Source organism: Emys orbicularis, chromosome 14, assembly GCF_028017835.1.
Source record: "Emys orbicularis isolate rEmyOrb1 chromosome 14, rEmyOrb1.hap1, whole genome shotgun sequence".
Classification (NCBI taxonomy): Eukaryota; Metazoa; Chordata; order Testudines; family Emydidae; genus Emys; species Emys orbicularis.
Genome location: NC_088696.1, coordinates 36,703,428 through 36,724,359, shown reverse-complemented (window position 1 = coordinate 36,724,359; position 20,932 = coordinate 36,703,428). Strand labels below are relative to the sequence as shown.

Genomic DNA, 20,932 nt, shown 5'->3' with positions numbered 1-20,932 from the left:
ACCCACACGAGCTTGCATCAAGCTAGCACGCGAAAAGCAGAGCAGCGGGGCGGTGAGATGGGGTAACCGCTCGGAGCACAGTCCTGGGCTGACGCCCTAGGTGCGCACTCACGGCAGCTAGGCTGTGCCGCCCGGGCTACCCTGCATCTGTCAGTGCACTGGTTCCATCAGAGCTGGTACAGACAGGGCTCCAGCTGGGAATTACACTCCAGCTCCAGGGGTCCGTCTACACTGAAATCAACGACCGGCGGCACCACGGCAGGTCTGGGTCAGCTGACTCGGGCTATAAAATTGCACAGTAGATGTTAGGGCTCGGGCTGGAGACAGAGCATTGAGCCCCCGGGCTCCAGCCCAAGCCCGAACCTGAACGTCTACACTGCTATTTCCAGGCCCATGAGCCCGAGTCAGCTGACCCAGGCTCTGAGACTCGGTGCCACGCGATTCTTTATCACAGTGCAGACGTCCCCTCAGACCCCTGCCCAGATCACACTGCCCCGGTAAAGCACCCAGGTGTCTTGGCAGTGGACATCAATATAAATGTAGAGCCCGACATAGGCGCTGACTCTGTGGGTGCTCAGCACCCACCAGCCAACCGCCCATCAGCTGTTTGGCGGCACCCAAGGCACCAAATATTAGCACGTCAGCTGTGACAACTCAAACTGCAACAGGTGCAGGGGCAGAGATCTGAATCCACATCTCCTGCCTCTCAGGGTCATGGAATCCAAGGCCAGAAGGGACCACTGTGACTATCCAGTCTGACCTCCTGTGTAACACAGGCCAGAGAACTTCCCCCAGATAATGCCTAGAGCAGGTCTAGAAAAACATCTAGTCCTGATTTAAAATGGGCAGCGATGGAGAATCCACCATGACCCCTGGTAAGCTGAGCACCTTAATCACCAGGCTAGAGAGACGCTCGCTCTTTGGCCCAATGAATATTTATTTATTTATGCAAAGTGGAACAGCTTGAACAGCAGAGATGGAGATCAACCCATCCCCAAATAGCTGACGGCCTGAGGTTAGGCTGCTCAACTGGGAGAGGGGAAAGCTGAGTTCAAGTCCCCACTCCAGAGCAGGGATTCAAACTAGGTCTCCCACATCCCAAGCGAGTGCCCGGGCTAAAGGGACAGGGACGCTCACACTCCTGAAGCTGTCCCCGAACAACTTTGTCCCCAGCCAAAACTAATCGGGTCAAGTTTGCAAATAATTTCCGGTTGACCAAGCCTGCATCTTTTTCAGCAAATAAAACTATTAGTCCAAAAATGTTTGCCCAGCTCTAGGTTAGAGGAAAGCACTCTTGAAAGGATGAGCTAAGTGGATACGATATCCAGATCCAAACACAATAGGTAGAGTACGTATCCCAGTTCAACGTACCAGTGCTACCCAATGCACCTGGCAGAGAGTGATGCACCAGCCACACCGGTGAATAGGCCAGGGATGTCCTAACACACAGAGGCCGACAGGCCCAAGATGCATGAGATACCGAAAGTATCTCTGTCCTGTTTGCGGGATTCGAGACTATTTCAATGCATGCACAACCCAAATGAACCGCTGGGAATCCCAGTTACCCGAACGGGGACAGTAATATCTTCCATCTCTCATGATTCCTGGGGATTCTCAAAATCACAATACATGCACATTCCCTTGCAAGTCCCCTGGCTCTGGCACTTGTAGAAAGACGCCCATGACTAACCAATCTGCTCCTGTGCACAACTTTCTAGCGAAATCAGAGGGCGAAGAGGCTGACAGAACGACAGTGAAAGGGCTAAACAATCCTTTATGCCTATGTTGCAGCTGATGTATATTTTCTCTTGATAATGACCAATGAAGGAAAACAGAAGCCCGCTGCCCATTCTGCTCGGCCGGATCATATCCCTTCTTGACAATCCAGAGGTACCAGTCGAGTATTTCAGTTTCAGATTTGGCAGTATGCTACAATGTATGAGGCCCAGTTTGAGACAATCCATGAGGCACAAGGTACAGGGACGTGTCAGCCAGAGATACTCTTCCCAAAAGCAGCAAGAATAAATCCAAAGGACAGATCAGCACGCAAACGCAGCTCTGTATTTCTCTGAGCTGAGCTACAGGGAGTGTTCCCTGAACGTATTCCAGATTGACACTAAGTCAAGGGCTGGAGAGTCTCATTCAGTAAGGAAAAGCACAGGGAATAAACCCAGCCTGAACCAGACTGGTGACACGGGCTGGTAAGACGTGTTAGTCTAACTTGCTTGCAGTCATCTGGGAGAAGGGATCTGCTGTACGACACAGTGCAGAGGCTACTGGCTAATGTAACATCATCCCAGCTGGGGGTTCTGTTTGCCACATGCCAGACTGGCCTCTAGTTCTGGCTCTTTTAAAAAACAATAATTTATGTGAGTTTTGAGCTGGCGAAAGCACAGGATGGACTCTCCTAGAGATCCAAGTTCTCTGGTCGCTCATGAGAGGGACCCAGCATTGGCAGCAGACGGGACCCAGAACTCTAAGAGATTCCAGTCTCCATGGCAGGTCAGTCTTGGCCTTTTCCAAAACCAGTGCTTTTTGGGATGCCTGCTCTTGGTGTAAACCTGACCCTTGCTGGATGGGACTGGCTCTCTTTGGATACTTTAAAAAAATCCCAGCTCTGGTCTCAGGGATGTGAACCTCTGCCCATTACTCTGAATTAGACTTACCAGAACAATAGAGAGCAGCAGACACATTCTGCAGTCACGCTCCTCTTAAACACAACATTAAAATAAATCTCCTTCCAACTGCTAGAATGTTTCCCATCAGATTCACGCACGATACCTCCGCTAGCTTCCTTTTGATTCTCAGCATCATCCACACACACTGGAAATTCTTCCACACCCTGAACACAAGGAAGGGCCTTTGTCAATGCACAATTTGCAACAGCCACCCAAATCTTTGGTTTCCAAGGACAACCTTATCACACATGGGACACTTTGCATGGGGCCATTTATTTTTTAAAGCAGCTTCTTTAATCATCTGAATTTCTCTATTTACTCTAAACATGATTTAGGCATTAAATTCCTTCCCCTCCACAAAAACCTCAAGGGCCAGATCCTTTTCAGTGGCCCTTTGGTCTAGCCGTTTAGAAGGTGATATCAATTGCTATACACTTAGCAGTAGGCCTGTGTGAACACTGGACTGGGATGAACATTTTCCTATGAATATTTGTTAGAATGTTGGAATCAATCACTCCAGTTGTATTTGCGTTCCCTTTGGGTCTGCCTTTCCCGAGTGTCTCCACTGGGTATTGCTGGCACCAAAGCTCGTGGAAAGCAAACCTGAAGTGCCCATTCTCAACTGCTTGCAGAAAGCAAAGTTAAAACAGCCTAATTCCCATGAACGATTACACCGGAAACAGAACGAGTGAAGAGTTGCACTCAACCAACCAGATCACTCTTGAGCAGAGCTGGCCGGGAATTTTCCGACGACAGTTTCGTTGGGAACGCTGGTTTGTCACACCTGAAATGTTCTGCGAGAACGGTTCAGGTTCGATGGACTTTTGCCAAGTCCCAGGCAGGGCTCTGAGAGAACCCTGCCTGGCTTCCTAGTGGGGTCCTGGGGAACATGGGATTACAGGATCCACAGCTCCACATCAGAACTAAGTCAAATTTTGAAATATCCCAGGAACCAAAAATCCCAAATTGCAGCCAGTTCTACTCATGACACCTAGAGTTCCCAGCTCTGACGCCGACAAGCCTCGGGACATTGGCCAAGTCACTGGGGGTGGACATTTCAAAAGCACCTAAATGATTTAGGAGCACAAGTTCCCGTGCCTTGCAGTGGCACAGGTATTACGAGGATGCTGGTGCATTCCTGAGTGGAGAATGGCTCAGGATGTATGAGAATTAACAGGGATTGTGCTCCTCAGTCACTGAGATGCTTCTGTAAACCCCGTCCTTAAACTCCATGTTCCTCAGTTCCCCATCGGTAACATGGGGAAAATAACTGCTCATGAGACGGGGGACGTGTAAGGACTGGTTAACGTTTGGGCCAGCACTTTGAACATTTGAAGCACTCAAGATAACTAAGTGCTGCCCTCTGCCAGTGGACCTTCTATAGCCACCTTCCTTCCCCACCCCCACCCCCTACCCCCACTCCTGGACTGGCGATTGGCTGCGCACACGGCGGGCGATCTGGGCAGAGATGAAGATCTCTTCCGACATAGTCAATAATTCCTTTCAAGCTGCCGATCAGGAAGGGAGACGAAAGCCCTCCGCAGCACAGTGCATTCACATGGGCTCCATTTGCATAACGAAGCAGCCAGCAAGGCCGCTAGTCTAGTCGGGCAGAAAGGAATGTGGAGATTCAGACGCGTCAGGGGACCCTCGGACGCACACAGAACCGGAGGAGCAGCGGGAAGGCTGGCAGGACTGAAACAGAAAGAGCTCCCAGACAGCGACCAAGAGCTCCGACAATTAAAGGAGCAGCCCACTGCCTCAGTACATACACTAACATATCCCTGCTCTATCTTCCATTAAAGACAACTGCTCTCCATCTCCCTAGGAACACCCAGAAATATGGGACTCAGAACCGGGTAGAAGAAACAACCATATTCCGAGATACCTGGGATATAACTCATAGTAGAGTAAAAGGGGAGGGATAGCTCAGTGGTTTGAGTATTGGCCTGCTAAACCCAGGGTTGTGAGTTCAATCCTTGAGGGGGCCACTTAGGGATCTGGGGCAAAATCAGTACTTGGTCCTGCTAGTGAAGGCAGGGGGCTGGACTCCATGACCTTTCAGGGTCCCTTCCAGCTCTATGAGATAGGTATATCTCCATCTATTATTATATTAAAAGCCAGGTAGACAGCGCCTAGTCGCTAAGCAACTACCTACTGCTCAGGTAACATGCTGGCTCAGGGTTCTGTGTCACCTCTTCACAGCTGGTCCAGAGGATAAGAGCCTACTACTGCTAGCAGAGTTAATCCTTTAGGCCAGGTCTACACCACCACATACTTCGGCATAACTTACGTCGCTCAGGGGTGTGAATAAGCCACCCCCCTGAGTAACGTAAATTACGCCAACCTAAGCGCCGGTGTGGACAGCGCTATGTTGGCGGGAGAACTTCTCTCGCTGACATAGCTACCGCCTCTCACGGGGGTGGGTTTAGTATGCCGCCTCTCCTGTCGGCACAGAGCGTCTTCACCAGATGCGCTACAGCAGTGCAGCTGCACCGATGTAGCGCTTCTAGTGTAGACATGCCTTTAGTTCAAGTGGAAGACGCCTGTGCTGTTTGTGCTGAAGATCCCAAATTCAATCCCCACAAACATGGTGGTGGGGGAGTTTATATTAAGAGGGAAAATCCGAAGAGACAGGACCAGCATTTGACATTAACATCTCCTAGAACGGCCTTAGGCACTTCTAATGCATTCACCACTTTTACGGAAACAAGACTTTCTTTAAAAAGTTAAAGGGACACCACAGGTCCAAACTTTTATGTTTTGTGCAACCTAATGTTTACAAGAGCCAAAAACAGTAGGGTGTTTTCATGTTACTGTTTATGTGGAAGATTATTGCATTCCAGTGTTTGCCATGCTAACACTGCAACACTGTTTAAACACTGCAGCATTATGTCTGAGAACCAGAAAGAGAAACTGACTAGAAGCAAAAGTTAAGTTTCAACTAGTTTATTTTCACCACCCAACCTGATTTAAATGCAAAATAGTAAATTACATAAATTGTACAGAGTGAATTAAACATTTAAAACCCTTTCAGTTTTAGTAATCCAAGGTATTAGCAGGAGATAAGGAATTATTTTTTGAAACAAATGTGTTTTTTTAAACTTGACAAGTGACCTTTTAATCTGGCTCAATTCTTCCAAAGTAAGTGCCAAGCGCAGGGTGGAGAGAGACTTAATCAGGAAAGACATATGAATTCCGTACTGCTCATTAATTTTCCCATTGCATTTTCTTTTGCCTTTTAAGATTTTTTAAAAAGGCCCCAGAAGTGATCCTGGCAACTTCAGTACCAGGCAAACTGGTTGAAACTATAGTAAAGAAAAGAATTATCAGGCACATGGGGAACATGGCACATGGGGAACAAGAGTCAACATGGCTTTTGTAAAGGAAAATCATGCCTCACCTATTTATTACAGTTCTTTGAGGGGATCAACAAACATGCTGACAAGGGTGATCCAGTGGATGTAGTGTACTTAAACTTTCAGAAAGCCTTTGACAAGGTCCCTCACCAAAGGCTCTTAAGCAAACTAAGCAGTCCTGGGATAAGAGTGAGGTTTTCTATTGGATCAGTAACTGGTTAAAAGACAGGAGACAAAGGGTAGAAATAAATGGTCAGTTTTCAGACTGGAGAGAGGTAAATAGTGGTGTCCCCCAAGGATTTCTACTGGGATCAGTGCTGTTCAACAGATTCACAAATGATCTGGAAAAAGACAAATGGTGAGGTGGCAAAGTTTGCAGATGATACAGAAGTACTCAAGATAGTTAAGTCCAAAGCAGGCTGTGAAGAGTTACAAAGTGATCTCACAAAACTGCGAGACCGGGCAACAAAATGGCAGATAAAATTCAGTGTAGATAAATGCAAAGCAACACATATTTGAAAACGTAATCCCAATTATACATACAAAATGATGGGGTCTGAGTTAGCGGTTACCACTCAAGAAAGATCTTGGAGTCATTGTGGATAGTTCTCTGAAAACATCAGGTTAATGTGCAGCAGCAGTCAAAAAAACCATCAATGTTAAGAACCATTAGGAAAGGGATAGATAATAAGACAGTAAACATGAGAACGCAACTATATAAATCCATAGTACGCCCACCACCTTGAATACTGCAGGCAGTTCTGGTCACCCTATCTCAAAAAAGATATATTAGAAATGAAAAAGGTACAGAGAAGGGCAACAAAACTGATTAAGGGTATGGAAGCTGTTCCATCCGAGCAGAGATTAAAAAGACTGGGACTGTTCAGCTTAGAAAAGAGACGAGGAAGGGGGAATATGATAGGGGTCTCAATAATCATGATTGGTGTGGAGAAAGTGAATAAGGAAGTGTTATTTACTCCTTCATATAACAGAAGAGCCAGGAGTCACCCAATTAAATTAATAGGCAGTTTAAAACAAACAAAAGGAAGTATTTCTTCACACAATGCACAGTCTGTGGAACTCTTTGCCAGAGGATGTTGTGAAGGCCAAAACTACACCTCTACCCCAGTATAACGCTGTCCTTGGGAGCCCAAAACTCTTACCGCGTTATAGGTGAAACCGCATTATATCGAACTTGCTTTGAACCGCCGGAGCGCGCAGCCCCGCCCCCCTGGAGCGCTGCTTTACCGCGTTATATCCGAATTTGTGTTATATCGGGTCGCATTATATTGGGGTAGAGGTGTATAACAACTAGATAAGATCATGGAGAATAGGTACATCAACGGCTATTAGCCAAAATGGTCAGGGATGCAATCCCACGCTCTGGGTGCTTCTAAGCCTCTGACTCCAGATGCTGCAACTGGACAAACAGGGAGTGGATCTCTTGATGATTACCTGTCCTCTTCGTTCCCTCTGAAGCACCTGGCATTGGCCACTGTCAGAAGACAGGATATTGGGCTAGATGGGCCACTGGTCTGACCCAGTATGGCCGTTCTTATGTTCTTTTAATGTTAGCGAAATCCTGTTACCATCTTACCAGTTTCTACAGTGAATAGCAATACAGACACACTGCAGCAGCCACGCTTAGCCATTCTTTAGCACTGTTTAAAACCAGTCTTAATTTCAATACCCTTTAACCACCTCACGTAACATAGAAGGAAAAGCTCTTCAGCTGGACTGTTGTCACCCAGCTGAAAATCTGACAGAGCTCAGATCTAACATTTAGAAGAGCCAAAGGTCAAAAACCAGACCTAAATCTACCCTCTTCATGTAAAGAAAAGATTGCTACATATACCAACAATGGGAAAGCCACCACCTGGGGGGATTGTGCATCAGGCGAGAGATGCTGTTGCTAAGAGACCTGTTGCTAAGTTGTAAGTCCTGTCCTCTTACTACAAATAAAACCACTGATTATCAGCAGCGTAATATAATCAACCCATTTATCTCAGTCTGTTTCAGGGAGGTTTGGAGAGAGACCATGTGCATAACAAGAAAAGCATATTACTTCGTACTTACCCAGAGATTTAGATTTTGTTATTTCAGTGCCCCCGGGAACCCAACTAAGAGAAGGGCCCCATTGTACTAAACACTGTACAGACACGTAGCAAGAGGCAGCCCCTACCCCAAAATGCTTACAATCTAAATAGACAAAAGCTAGGAGAGGAAACGGAAGCTCAGAAAGGTGAAGTGACTTGCAGAAAATAGAACTCAGGGGTCCCAATCCGGTGCACTCTCAAGCGGACCACACCGTGTCTATTATCTATATTCCCACACAATATATATAATAAATCAGTAACTGTACCGTTATCATCCCCTTTCCAGCCGGCTTCCCATTTCCCAGAAGTAGCGTTCTTGTTATCTTCTTGCTTGAGACAATCTAAGGAAGCCACAAAAACCAGAGATGTAATGGTCTAAATGATCAAAAACAAAGTGAGGAGGAATTGATCACTGCCTAAATTAGCTAATTCTGGTGACATGTTCACAGTCGCAGCTTTTCAAAACGTATCTTAAAAGGACCACAGAGACACAGTACTTGATTAATGTCACCATCCTCACCAATGCACATTTGCATCAAGTTCTTCCTTCCCAAAGCTCTTTAAAAGCATAGGCCTTGCTCCTGTTTTATGCAAAACACCGTTGGCCCCTCCTAAAGTCTAATGGCGTGTGCTCGGCAGCTCACAGGACTGGGTTCTTAAACGATATATTCAGGAAAAAAAGCTCACCCCACTCAAAATGCAGCTGTCTCTAGGGTGGAACGTGGCAGCAGTTAAACGGTGCACAGCAACACTACCCAACACTTTCACTCGGCCTAAAGAACGTAGTTTGAATCCAATTCAAACTACGGGCCATATCCTCAGCCAGTGTAAATGGGCACAATTCTGTTGAAGTCAATGGAGCTACAGTGATTTGCACCAGCTTGATACAGACTTACTTTTTGAACTCCTCCTCCTCGTTTTAAATAACTTCTTAGAAGCATGACAGTAAAATTCCTTTCTCTGCCAGTTTTGCTCTTCCGTTGATGACTGATTTCCTCACTACCTAAGGGCCCAATCCCGCAGAACACTAGGCATTCCCAAACTCCTGTAGTTTTCAGGGGCACTTTGCATTTTGCCTCAGCGGATCCCAAACGAGGAGCAGCGCTGATCATACTAGGAAGTGGATATATATTGTATAATTCCCAGTTCTCTTCCTAAGAAGCCTGAAAACTGCCATTCGGAAGCTGAAATAACCCTCTGCAATCTACTCAGCCGCAATACGGCATCATGTGTAATTTGAGCACTAGCAGCAGCATTAGAGGGAAAAATTCACTTAGTTAAAGTGCTTTCCTGCAATTTCCAGCTCCGATCCTAGGCCAGAGCAGTTTCCACCCAGATGAGATAAGAGATGGTGGCACAGGTCTAACTGGATTTTATCCCGGATTCTCAGTCGAGCTCACGGGAAAGGCTTCCCCCGCTCCGGAAGACAGACCTCTCCTCTAATTGAGGAAGGAGATATTAAAGGCAACAAGTATCAGAGGGGTAGCCGTGTTAGTCTGGATCTGTAAAAAGCGACAAAGAGTCCTGTGGCACCTTATAGACTAACAGACATATTGGAGCATAAGCTTTCATGGGTAAATACCCACTTTGTCAGACGCAACGGTAAGGGCTGGTCTACCCTGAACATTTACATCAGCACAGCTACATTCCCCTAGCGGTGTGAAAAATCCACCCCCCTCAGAGTCGCAGCTATGCAGGCTAACCTCCAGAGTAGACAGCACCAGGCCAATGCAAGAATTCTTCCATGAACCTAGCAACCGCCTCTTGGGGAGGTGGATTCACTACTGTGATGGAAGAACCCCTCCCGTCGCTGTCGTGAATGTCGACACTGAAGCGCTGCAGCTGTGTAAACATAACCTAAGTCACAGCCAGGTCTCATCGCATCAAGGACTACAGGATTTTCCTTACAGGACCAGGCCATCATTCCAGCGAGTCTGGTATCTTCGCTCCAGCACTGGCCAAAAGCGATTGCTTCAGAGACAGGCAAAAAAACCTCTGTGAAACTAGGCATTTATGTAGCACTGCACATCGGGGGTTAAAAGTTGCTTCCTGACCGTGGCAGGCTGGCTGCTTGTGCCCTGAAGCATGAGATTTGATCATGCCTCATAGTTTTAGTTCGCATGGCTGCAGAGGTGGTTGGGGTCATGGAATGAAACAGTCTTCCCTTTAAATCCAGCCGCGGAATTAATGAGGTGCAACAAAACACTCCAAACTAATCTGACAGAGCTCTAACACAAAAGGGAAATTAAAAGGGGAAGTCAAATGCTTTTTCTAGTGGCTCTTCAGAGCCAGGTTATCTGTACCTAAGGCAGCTTCCTGTCCCTTCTAATAGCTGCCCGGACCTCAAAACTGGGCAGGTTTAATAAAACCCTACAAGGGCAAAAAGCAGTGATCAAAATCCAGTGAAAGAAGCCACCACCCCCCTCAGCTGAGTTCGCGAGCCTGACACTCCAGGGCACTGCATCTTGTCTAGTCCGTTACACCAAAACAAGTGTTGCCACTCCAATTTGTCCCCATGATTATTCTGGGCTGCCAGATCATCACAGCAACAACCTGCTGTCCACTGCGAGACCATCAAGAGCCACAAAGCAATTGTGCTCCAGCAAGGCGCCCCAGTCAGGGGCTCGATTCCAGCATTAATCCACCAGGTGCAGAACACACACAGCCAAGTTAACTGGGTATGGCCAGGAGCTCACAGCCTTGTTGCAACCCTCTCTTTATGGCTGGAGGGAAGGGCGATCCAGAAAGTTTTCACTGTAACATTGGGCCCCATTGGGGAAAAAAAGTTGAGAATCACTAACCTTAGTTAATCAGAACATCAGCTGGAGCTCAGAGTAGTTTGTGTTGAATATGTTGGGTGTTTTTTCTTTATAAGAGGCTTTGACAGAACTGAACAGAAAAATTTTCAGGGGAATCTAAGCAAAACAGGATGGCTTTTTTTTTTTTTTTTGGAGGGAGTATTGAAACATTGCTGGGGGGCAGGAAAACAGCACTAGGAAGTGAAAGTGACTATGAACAAAAGGAAAGCGACTGGTCTGATGTCACCCTTCAAGCGGAATTATTTGTATTGTGGTAGTCCCTACGAACCCCATTGTGCTCGCTGCTGTATGCGTAGGCCAGGCTGACTCTAGAAACCCTTGCCGATGTAGCTACATGGCCGGGGTGCAATTTTTTGCAATATTTCTGTAAGGTTTTTCCAGCAGCGTAGCTGCAGTTATACCAGCATCAGGGCCGGTGCAACCACTTAGGCAAACTAGGCGGCCGCCTAGGTTGAGGGCGCCTAAAAGCCCGCTCAGGCGAGGATGTGGAGTGGAGGTGAGCTGGGGGGGGGGGGGGGGGGTGCGGGGAGGGCCGCCCACAGTAAAGGGGCGGCACACAGGGGAACCGCTCCCCGCCCCAGATCACCTCCACTCTGCCTCCTCCGCTGAGCACACAGCCCCCGCTCTCATTCTTCTCCAATCAGCGCCGCAAGCCTGGGAGGGGAGGAGAATTAGAGCGGCACCGGCGTGCTCAGCGGAGGAGAGCTGGGGCGGGGTTAGCTGCCGTGGAGGGGGCGGGGTTAGCTTCCGCAGGGGGGCTCCCCGGGCGGGGTTAGCTGCCGTGGAGGGGTGCGGGGTTAGCTTCCGCGGTGGGGCTCCCCGGGCGGGGTTAGCTGCCGTGGAGGGGGGCAGGGACTCCCCGGCCCGGGTTAGCTGCTGTGGAGGGGGGGCTTGCAAGGGGGGGTAGCTGCTGCGAGGGGGGGCTCCCTGGGTGTGGGGGGGTGGGTTAGCTGCCGTGGCGGGTGGGGCTCCTCGGGTGAGAGGGGCGGGTGGGCGTGGTTAGCTGCAACGGGGGCGGGGGGTGCAAGGTGGAAGTTTCGCCTAGGGCGCAAAACTTCCTTGCACCGGCCCTGACCAGCATCAATGTGTTTTTGCCCATGTAACTTATTTCACTTGCCGAACTGGTATAAAACTATACCAGCACATGCACTTTTTGCTGGTATAAACTGTTTCTAAGCTAGCAGGGCTTGCCAGTAGAGTTATACCAGCAAACCTTCTCTTGTGTAGGCCTGGCCTTATGGAAAAGGCAGTCTTGCCATCAAAGAGCTTACAATCTAGGCTACAGCAGGTGGATGTGGAGGTTGTGACGCTGGCAGATGAGGTGCCAGCTCATGCCAAGGCCCTTAGGTCTCAACTGAACTCTGACAAATACATAGCGGGAACCAGTCTGGCTCACCTGTGTGTTAGTATAGTTAAAATAGGTATTAGAATGCTAAGAATGTGTTTAGTGATTAGACTTTAATGCATGCAGCAATTTACAAGCATTTCATAATCTCACTTATAACATCTGTAGCCCATGTTATAAAAGGAATATTTAAGTGTTTGCATGGCAGTCCTTTGTAATGGTGTAAATCATCAAGTGGAAGAAAGATGTTAACTAGTGTGAAATGCCACCTTCCAGCAGAAGGTGTTACTTCCTGCCCAACAGAGAGGGTCCATCAATGCCAGGCGAACTATTGTGGAACATCAAAGAGGACAAAAGCCTTGCTGATTGCCCTCTCGCATGCCCCAGGAAGAGGAAACATGCAAGTGAATTCCCTTCCATCAGCTGGGAAGGCTGGTCAGAGAAAGGGAATAAAAATCCCTAATAAGAAGAAACTATCTCTATGCTGCTTGGGCTCTCGAGGGCAAGGTTTTCTAGGCAGAAGCAAGAAACCCCCAGTGTTTAGCCTGGGTTAGCCCTAAGGGACACATAGATCTTGCTTATTATAGACGCTTCCATTACCTTTTAGAACTTAAGACTAACTCATTTGTGTGTGTGTGTTTACTTGCTTAAACCTTGTAAATAACGATCTTATTTCCTTTCCCTAGTTAATAAATCTTAAGACGGTTTATTATAGCACTGGCCGCAAGCATTGACTTTTGTGTGCGATCTAAGCTGCAATTGACCTGTGGTAAGTGACTGCTCCTTTGGGACTGGGTGTAACCTAAACACGGTTGTGATTTTTGGTGTAACGGATCCTTCTGACTGAGGGAGCCACACAAGTGTCTGCTCGCTGCTGGGGCGCAGCGTTGCTGTAGACTCACCGTGCCCAGGGTGCAGGAGAATTCTCCCAGGAAGTCATGCTCATACAGCTGCATGCTCGACTTGTCCTGGTCAAAGAGAGCAAACTTCAGCTTCTGCACTTCTTCAAAGTGGTAATCGACGATGAACTTCTTGGAGAAGGCTGGGTTGAGGTTATTCACGGCCGTCTCTGTCCTGTCGATCTGCAATTAGACAAGGAGTTTGAGCAAGTGATCAACAGGTCTACCAGATATGTACAAGCTGTATCCATCCCACCACTCACGTAGGGCTTGTCTACACGGGGAGTTATTCCTAACGATTCCTAATGAACTTCTTCTGTGTGGATGTTGTTATTCTGGAATAAAAGTGCCTCTAAATAAAAGTGCCCTGAATCGGCGGGTAGAAATCGACCTCTCGGGGATCGAATTATTGTGTCTCGTTGGGACGCGACAATCGATCCCCGAATTGACGCTCTTACTCCACCAGCGGAGGTGGGAGTAAGCGCCGTCGACGGGAAGCCGCGGAGGTCGATTTTGCCGCCGTCCTTACAGCGGGGTAAGTCGGCTGCGATACGTCGAATTCAGCTACGCTATTCGCGTAGCTGAATTTGCGTATCTTAAATCGACCCCCCCCCCCCCCCGTAGTGAAGACGTGCCCTAAAAGCTTAATCCACTTTGTTAATCAGGAATAGCGATTCCACTTTAAATTCACACCCTACCTTAATCTGAATTAGCTTCTCTGTGTAGACAAGCCCTTCCACCTGCTCCCCTGCCATTCAGAAACCCCGCAGCAATTAATAACCAGCTACAGAATCAATGTCCAAAATAAATACACAGCATTCAGGATATACATCGCAAGTCCATGGGCCTGGACTTTAGTACTCAGCACATGAGAGATGGGACTCATTAAACTGGAGAACTGAGGTTCATGAGGGTGAAATGCAGAGGTGGGGAAATCCTGCTCTGGTCCTGGGGCCAAAGCACAGGGCTGCAGTGCATCGCCTCCACAGGGCCTCTGCTCCATGCTATGGGCTTGATCCACAGCTCACTGAAGCCTGCAAGAGTCTCTGCGTTGAGGGCTTCGGGACAGGCCCTATTTGCACATTCCACTAGGGCCCCGGGATCAATGTACATCTCGCATTTCCTGGAACCTGGTCCTCCCCCACCTATGCCCTTTGCGCTGGCCTACGAGGGGCTGGCACAGAGATCCCTTCCATAACAGCAGATGCAGGGGTCTCCATAGCACATCTGCTCAGCCAGGCCCTCTTCTCTAAGGGCTTAAACTGCAGGGAGGGCCTTTCACTGGGCCTCCTCACCTGAGGAATTTCACCCCAAGTGGGTGTACAATTGTGCAGTTAACCCACCCGTACGATTATCTCAGCTGCGCCTGGAAACAGAGCATCAGCATGTGTAAGTGGCCAGAGATGCTCTCATATATCCTAGATGTTTTCAAGTCGGGCCCAAGCTACTGAAGGTCCAACCTATGAGCCAGAAAGTCTCTGCCAAGGAGCGACAACACAAACAAGCAACAGGTTCTTCCAAACTCAGAGCAAGGGGTGCAGAGCCCTCCATATTTCCTCTGACTTCTACTCTCCAGGGCTGCCAGAAAATAAACTCATTACACTCAATTTCCATGGATTTAGCCCAGCACAATGAAGGACAATATGCTAGCAGGGGATGGCTGGGAATGCTGATATGCTCAAGAACCACCATTGAGGTTTGCTGTCCAAAATAGCCCGCTCTTAACAACAGAATCTGGGGTGGGGTGAACAAGGGATCCTTTGGAAGGTGGCGGGGGTGGTCTGGGTATATGTAGCTACATATTAAAGCAGCAGGTGTCACTTTCTGGCTGGTAGACTTCTGCGTTGTGCTGTGTTGTTTGGATTTCATGTCCACGCCTTGACGTATTTCAAACTGAAAATCTTTGAAAGGAAACAGATTTTCCATAACCTCCCTGCTGCTGGTTCTCTGCCACAGCTGCTCTTTTGCTCTTTGGCATTTCCACATGACTTAGATATCCGTGGAACATTAGGATGTACCTGGCAGATGAGGCCCCAGCCGTTACCTCCTTCCGTGGGTGAGTGCTGCGCCCAACACAGCGCCTGCAGCAGATCGGACCTAGATTCTGGAAGGGACATTCTCAACAGCCCTCTAGAAACCCACCCTGGTCCACCTTCAACAGTGCCCTAGCCAGGGCTTGGCCCAGAACAGCTTCCAATGTATTGTTAACTTCATAACAGGCTGAGGTTGGGAGCAGCCCCAGTGCAACCTGCCGGGACATACGCCTGCCTTTCACAGCAAATCTAGATGTGGTCGAGCTGTTACAGAAGGGCACCTAGATCTGTATTTGGGCACCCAAAATAAGTGGCCTGATTTTCAGAAGTGCTATGAAGCTGCCTCTTATTTTGGGTGCCAACTTGGACAATGTTGGCCTTAATACTCATCACCTGGATACAAAGGTGCCATGTGTGTAAGAAATGCATATAGCTTGCTACTAAGCCAACATATTACTAACACAGAGACTGGTGCGCTGGCTGCTCCGGCAGCAGAAAGGAGGGGAGACGGGTCTCTTTTTAAAGGAAAGAGCACGGTATCTTTTTTGTTGATCTGTGCAATTACATTGCACTAGAATTAGTCACCTCTGTGCTAAACTCTGGATTACATGCACGCCCGAGTCAGAATTCCCCTCCCATCATGCAAGCTTTTTACATCTGCCTGTTACTAAGGAACATGTACAACAGCTGCAGGAAAAAAAGGGCCTGATCTGACATTCAAAGGCACTGCCTGAGCATAGGAAACGGCTGGTCACAAGCCAAGCCTTGAGCATCCTGGGCTCAGTGCACTGTGGAGACAGGCAGGCCCAGCACAACCCGGCACTGCTCTCAAGCAGCCAGAAGGGTGGCTACAACCAAGGGCATTAAGTAATGGAATAAGAAGGGGACAAATTCTAGATCTCTTAACAGGGAGGCAGCTTCTAGCAACCAAGCTAAAGTTCTTCTGCTTAGGACTGGTCTACACTGGGGGGGGGGGGGGGAGGGGGATCGATCTAAGATACGCAACTTCAGCTACGAGAATAGCGTAGCTGAAGTCGACATATCTTAGATCGATTTACCTCGGGTCCTCACAGCGCGGGATCGACGGCCGCCGCTCCCCCGTCGACTCCGCTTCCGCCTCTCGCCCTGGTGGAGTTCCGGAGTAGACAGGGAGCACGTTCGGGGATCGATTTATCGCGTCTAGATGAGACACAATAAATCGATCCCCGACAGATCGATTACTACCCGCCGATCCGGCGGGTAGTGAAGACGTACCCAAAGTCTCCTTACTGCTGACCCATGCTGATTCTGTTTGCTCTAACCAGGCTGGAGGAGTGGCTGGAGCGTCCATGATCTGGGGTAGAGAGAACTAGGGACTGGGCCAGCGGAGGGCATGCAGACAACCCCCTAGACCAGCCAAGTGTGGGAGAAAGCTTAGGCTGATGTTTGTCTCGTTGTGAAGTTGCCAATGAAGCCAAACTCTCCTCCTCTTCCCATAAGCCCAACCGCCAGCCACTTGGCCTCAGTCCCTTCTCCCCCTCTCCTAACTGAACAGGGCTTATTGAATATGAAAAGGCCCCTTAGTTCTCCTTGGACCCCCGTTCACCTTCTCTAGGGCTCACACACAGGGCTTCTTTCATTGTTCTTTTTGGACAGACTGGCCATTTTCCCCCTTGCGAGTTCCCACCGTTTGGAAAGGGTCACTGGGAAGCAGCATTAGCATCGACTGCTCACTTGGGCCCTTCCTGGGTTACCAGTGCCAGGTGTTCTCGTTGGCCAAGAGGCCAGGCTGTCCCGCCTCTCACGCGTGTATTCCAGCCTCGAGTCCCCGGAGGGGGATGAACAACTCTGCCTGAAGTCTCGGGGAAGCACTCCCCGTGGAGAGCTCAAAGGGCTTGGATCGGGTGGGGAGAAGAGAGTACCCGAAACGCGGGCCCATCTCACAAGGCTGCCCCCTTGCCTGGAACAGCATGTAACCATTCCCTCCTGCTTGGAAGCTCGGACTAACCCTGGCACCCGCTCAACTAGCTGCTGAAAAAGCTACTGTACGTTTTGTTTTCATTAACGAGCTTAGCGGCAATGGAACTCACCTAACCAGAAAGGCTGAGAAAGAAGCGTGACAGCATCTTGGCATCACCGGCTAGTTCTCCTATGCCCGGGCCTGCCCCAAATGGTTGAGGTGAGTTTGAACTTCGTTCCAGACACTGTGCGTTTGAGCCCAGGCACAAGGACTGGCGATCAATTGAAGGATTGCAGACAAACAACAACGTATTGAGTTGGGGGAAGGAGCACAGGGGGCGATGCAGGGGATCATGCTGGGTCTGGTTTTCTACAAGCTCCTCTCTGATCTGGGAGAGGGAGTAGACTGAAAACTGCCGAGGCCCGAAGCTGAGAGGAGTTACAAACACCAGGAAGGACAGAAAAATCCTATTAAGGAAGCTAGGGGTTGACGAGCAAATAAAACCAGATTCGAACCAGAAATACACGCAGGAAAAAATAACCTGAACACACTGACAATGGGAGGGAGAAACACAGGAAGCAGTAATGGAGCGTGAGAGACCCAGACCACAGCAAAGTAGACATGTGATATGGCAGAAAGTGGCCAATGGGTCAGGAAAGCGCACGTCCCTCTCCACACATCGGACGTGGCTGGGGTACTGCACCCATGGGATACTGAACTCTAATCTCGGGACTTCGTTATCAGAAACATTCTCTCTGCTGCAATGAAACCTAGAGACCCTGATTGATCCTGCAGCCCCATTGGGCCAGGCACTATATAAACATAGTGACAATGACCCTGCTCTAAAACGCGGATACTCTCAGCAGCAAGGACTGAGAAAAACAACCAATGTTTACAACGGGGGAAACGAGGCACAAAGAGATTGAAGTGACTTGCCCCAAAACACCCTGGAACTTTGTGGCCAAATCAGGGATTGAACCCTAATCTCTCAAGTCCCTGTCTAGCCCCTTAGCCACAAAACCAGCTCTGATGAGAGAGAGAAACTAGAGGAAGTTCAGAGAAGAGGCTCAAAAATGCTTCTGGGAAGCTAACGAGGGAGATTAATGAGGGAAAATACAAAGAGCTATGAAGTCTAGCTTGGCTAGGCAGCTGCTAAGTGGGACGTGAAGGGTATATAACCTGATAACCAACTACAAAGGTTTCCAGGACGTAAGCGCACAGGAAGCAGAGGAATGAGAGTGGTATAAGGACGTTCAGCGAGGAATACCGGGATGAACTTCAAAAGAGGGAATCTAGGCTGATTTAAGAGACTTCTTATCAGATCTACGAGGCTGTGGGATAGAATCGCAAGGGAAGCAGACCCTCACTAAGGCACTTAAGGCTGAACTGGATAAAGTGCTGCAAAATACACGGCGCACGGAACCATCCTGCCCTGACACAGCTGGCTGGGTAAGATGATCTAACAGGTCTTTTTCTGTTTCACGTCTCTTATTCCAGGGCAAAGCTGCTGGAGCTATTACAAAGCACGTAGCTGTGATTTGACCAAACTGGGCTACGTTTAAGGGACTAGGGAAGCTCTGCCTCATGAGACTCAGTTTCCAAGCACCAAGCCTCAGACAGATTAATAGCACCATGGTTTGTGCCAAAAGCTTCCTGACCCAAAGGGACTCCAGCCCGGACATGTTTTTCTTGGCTGCAGGTGCTGGAAAATGGTGATGCTTTGAGCCTTGGTCGATGTGCTCTCCCTGGAGCTGTACTCCACACAGCAACGGCCGCTGCCTCTGAAAGGGAGCACTGTTTGCACGGTTTGCATTTGCACAGCTGGGGCTGGCGTTCAGGGCCTGGATTTTTGAGGCACAATACCATCAGTTGGTCAGAGTCTGATGAATTCAGCGGCCACCCGTGAACTGCCCCGAGCCTTTCCTCTCTATTCGCCAATCAGCCAGGGTCACTTCACAGCAGCCCAACACGACCAAGACGGGCGAACTCTTCCTTCAAACTGCCACCCCCGACATTCAGGCATCAGCCACCTGTCGACCTCTAGTGCAGCCCTCCCATAATTCTTGCACCAGGTCACATGGCGCTGCTAAAGGAGGCAGCTTAGGAAACAGCGCACGGGTTTATGGGATGCTCCGGATTACCGAGGCAGAGGGAACTGGATGGGGTTAACTAAACTGTCCCCTTCCCCTAAGGCAATTGGTGATGTTCACCTGGGGGTCATGGCCCAGAAGGCAAGAACAAGCCAGCTTCACAGGTCCAGTTCCAGCTGTCCCAATTATACAGCCCCATTACCACAGTAGCTGAGCGCTCACAATCTCTACTGTGTGCATCCTCACCGCACCTCTGTGAGGCAGGGCAGTGCCGTTAGCCCCAGGGTACACAGGGTACACATGAGGACCCGAGCCACGGAGGGCTCTGATTTGCTGTCCCTGTGTGTGGCCACTTTTACTCCAGAAGAAGAGGGCCTTGTTCCTGTTTAAAGAGGTGTAAGCGAAGCAGGAACAAGGCACGCTTGTTCCAGAAGAAGAGTGACCACATACAGAGTTACTCAGGGACAGCTATTATCATAGAATATCAGGGTTGGAAGGGACCTCAGGAGGTCATCTAGTCCAACCCCTGCTCAAAGCAGGACCAATCCCCAGACAGTTTTTTACCCCCATTCCCTAAATGGCCCCCTCAAGGATTGAACTCACAACCCCGGGTTTAGCAGGCCAATGCTCAAACCACTGAGCTATCCCTCCTGCCCACTTTTGTGCTTTCAAGTCACAGCCTGCCTGAATCAGCACTACCTTCCAAGGATAGACAAGCCCAAGGTGGTTACACAAGGAATTGAACTCAGGTCGCCCAAGTGCCAGGCTAGCACCCTAACCACTAGACCAGGGGTGGCCAACCTGGGGCTCCGGAGCCACATGCAGCTCTTCAGAAGTTAACATGCTGCTCCTTGTACAGGCACCAACTCTGGGGCTGGAGCGACAGGAGCCAACTTTCCAATGTGCCGGGGGGTGCTCACTGCTCAACCCCTGACTCAGCCACAGGCCCTGCCCCCACTCCACCCCTTCCCGCCCCCTCCCCTGAGCCTGCCGTGCCCTCGCTCCTCCCCCCAGAGCCTCCTGCATGCCACGAAACAGCTGATCAGGAGGTGGCGGAAGGGAGGGGGAGGGGCTGATCAGCGGGGCTGCTGGTGGGTGGGAGGCACTGGGAGTGGATGAACTGATGGGGGGCTGCTGACGTATTACTGTGGCTCTTCGGCAACGTACATTGGTAAATTCTGGCTCCTTCTCAGGCTCAGGTTGGCCACCCTGCACTAGACCATCCTTCCATATAATAGGCAAAAAATGGTGCCATTCAAGCTGACAAGGGAAACGCCGATCTTCCTCCCTTAATACTATTCCAACAAGGGGAGCTGTTTCCTTCCTCATTTCAACTCCAGCATCGCCCGCTACTTGTCTTCACATCCTTGGTTGTTAAGAAAGCCGCTACCACTCCCTCTTCTGCGTTTCTAGGGCGCTTACCAACCCTGTGCCCACCGAGGGCCCCAAAGAACTGCACAAAGAGGAAGGAATTTTGCCTCCCTGTTAATTAGACCAGCATCATCCCCATTCTGCAAGTTGGGAAACAGACACCAGAGAGAGGCTGAGTGACTCACCCAACATCCACACTGAGCAAGCTGTACAGACTGGAACAGGACACCTCTGTTCTCCTGACTCTCAGTCCCTTGCTCTAACCACTAGACAAACACGTCCTGCTGCTAAAGAGCACCTGCC

At 49.4% G+C, this 20,932-nt stretch overlaps 1 protein-coding gene across 1 annotated transcript in view; it reads right to left on the bottom strand.

Annotated features, from left to right (window-relative positions):
* Positions 1-20,932, bottom strand: part of CPNE2 (copine 2) — a 131,951-nt gene that overhangs the window by 98,707 nt on the left and 12,312 nt on the right. Inside the window, exons 2-3 of the mRNA XM_065416363.1 lie at positions 13,200-13,379; positions 8,400-8,474 (exon numbers count right to left, since the gene is read on the bottom strand). Coding sequence (XP_065272435.1) covers positions 8,400-8,474; positions 13,200-13,379 — 255 coding nt within the window. The remainder of the gene's footprint in view (positions 1-8,399; positions 8,475-13,199; positions 13,380-20,932) is intronic.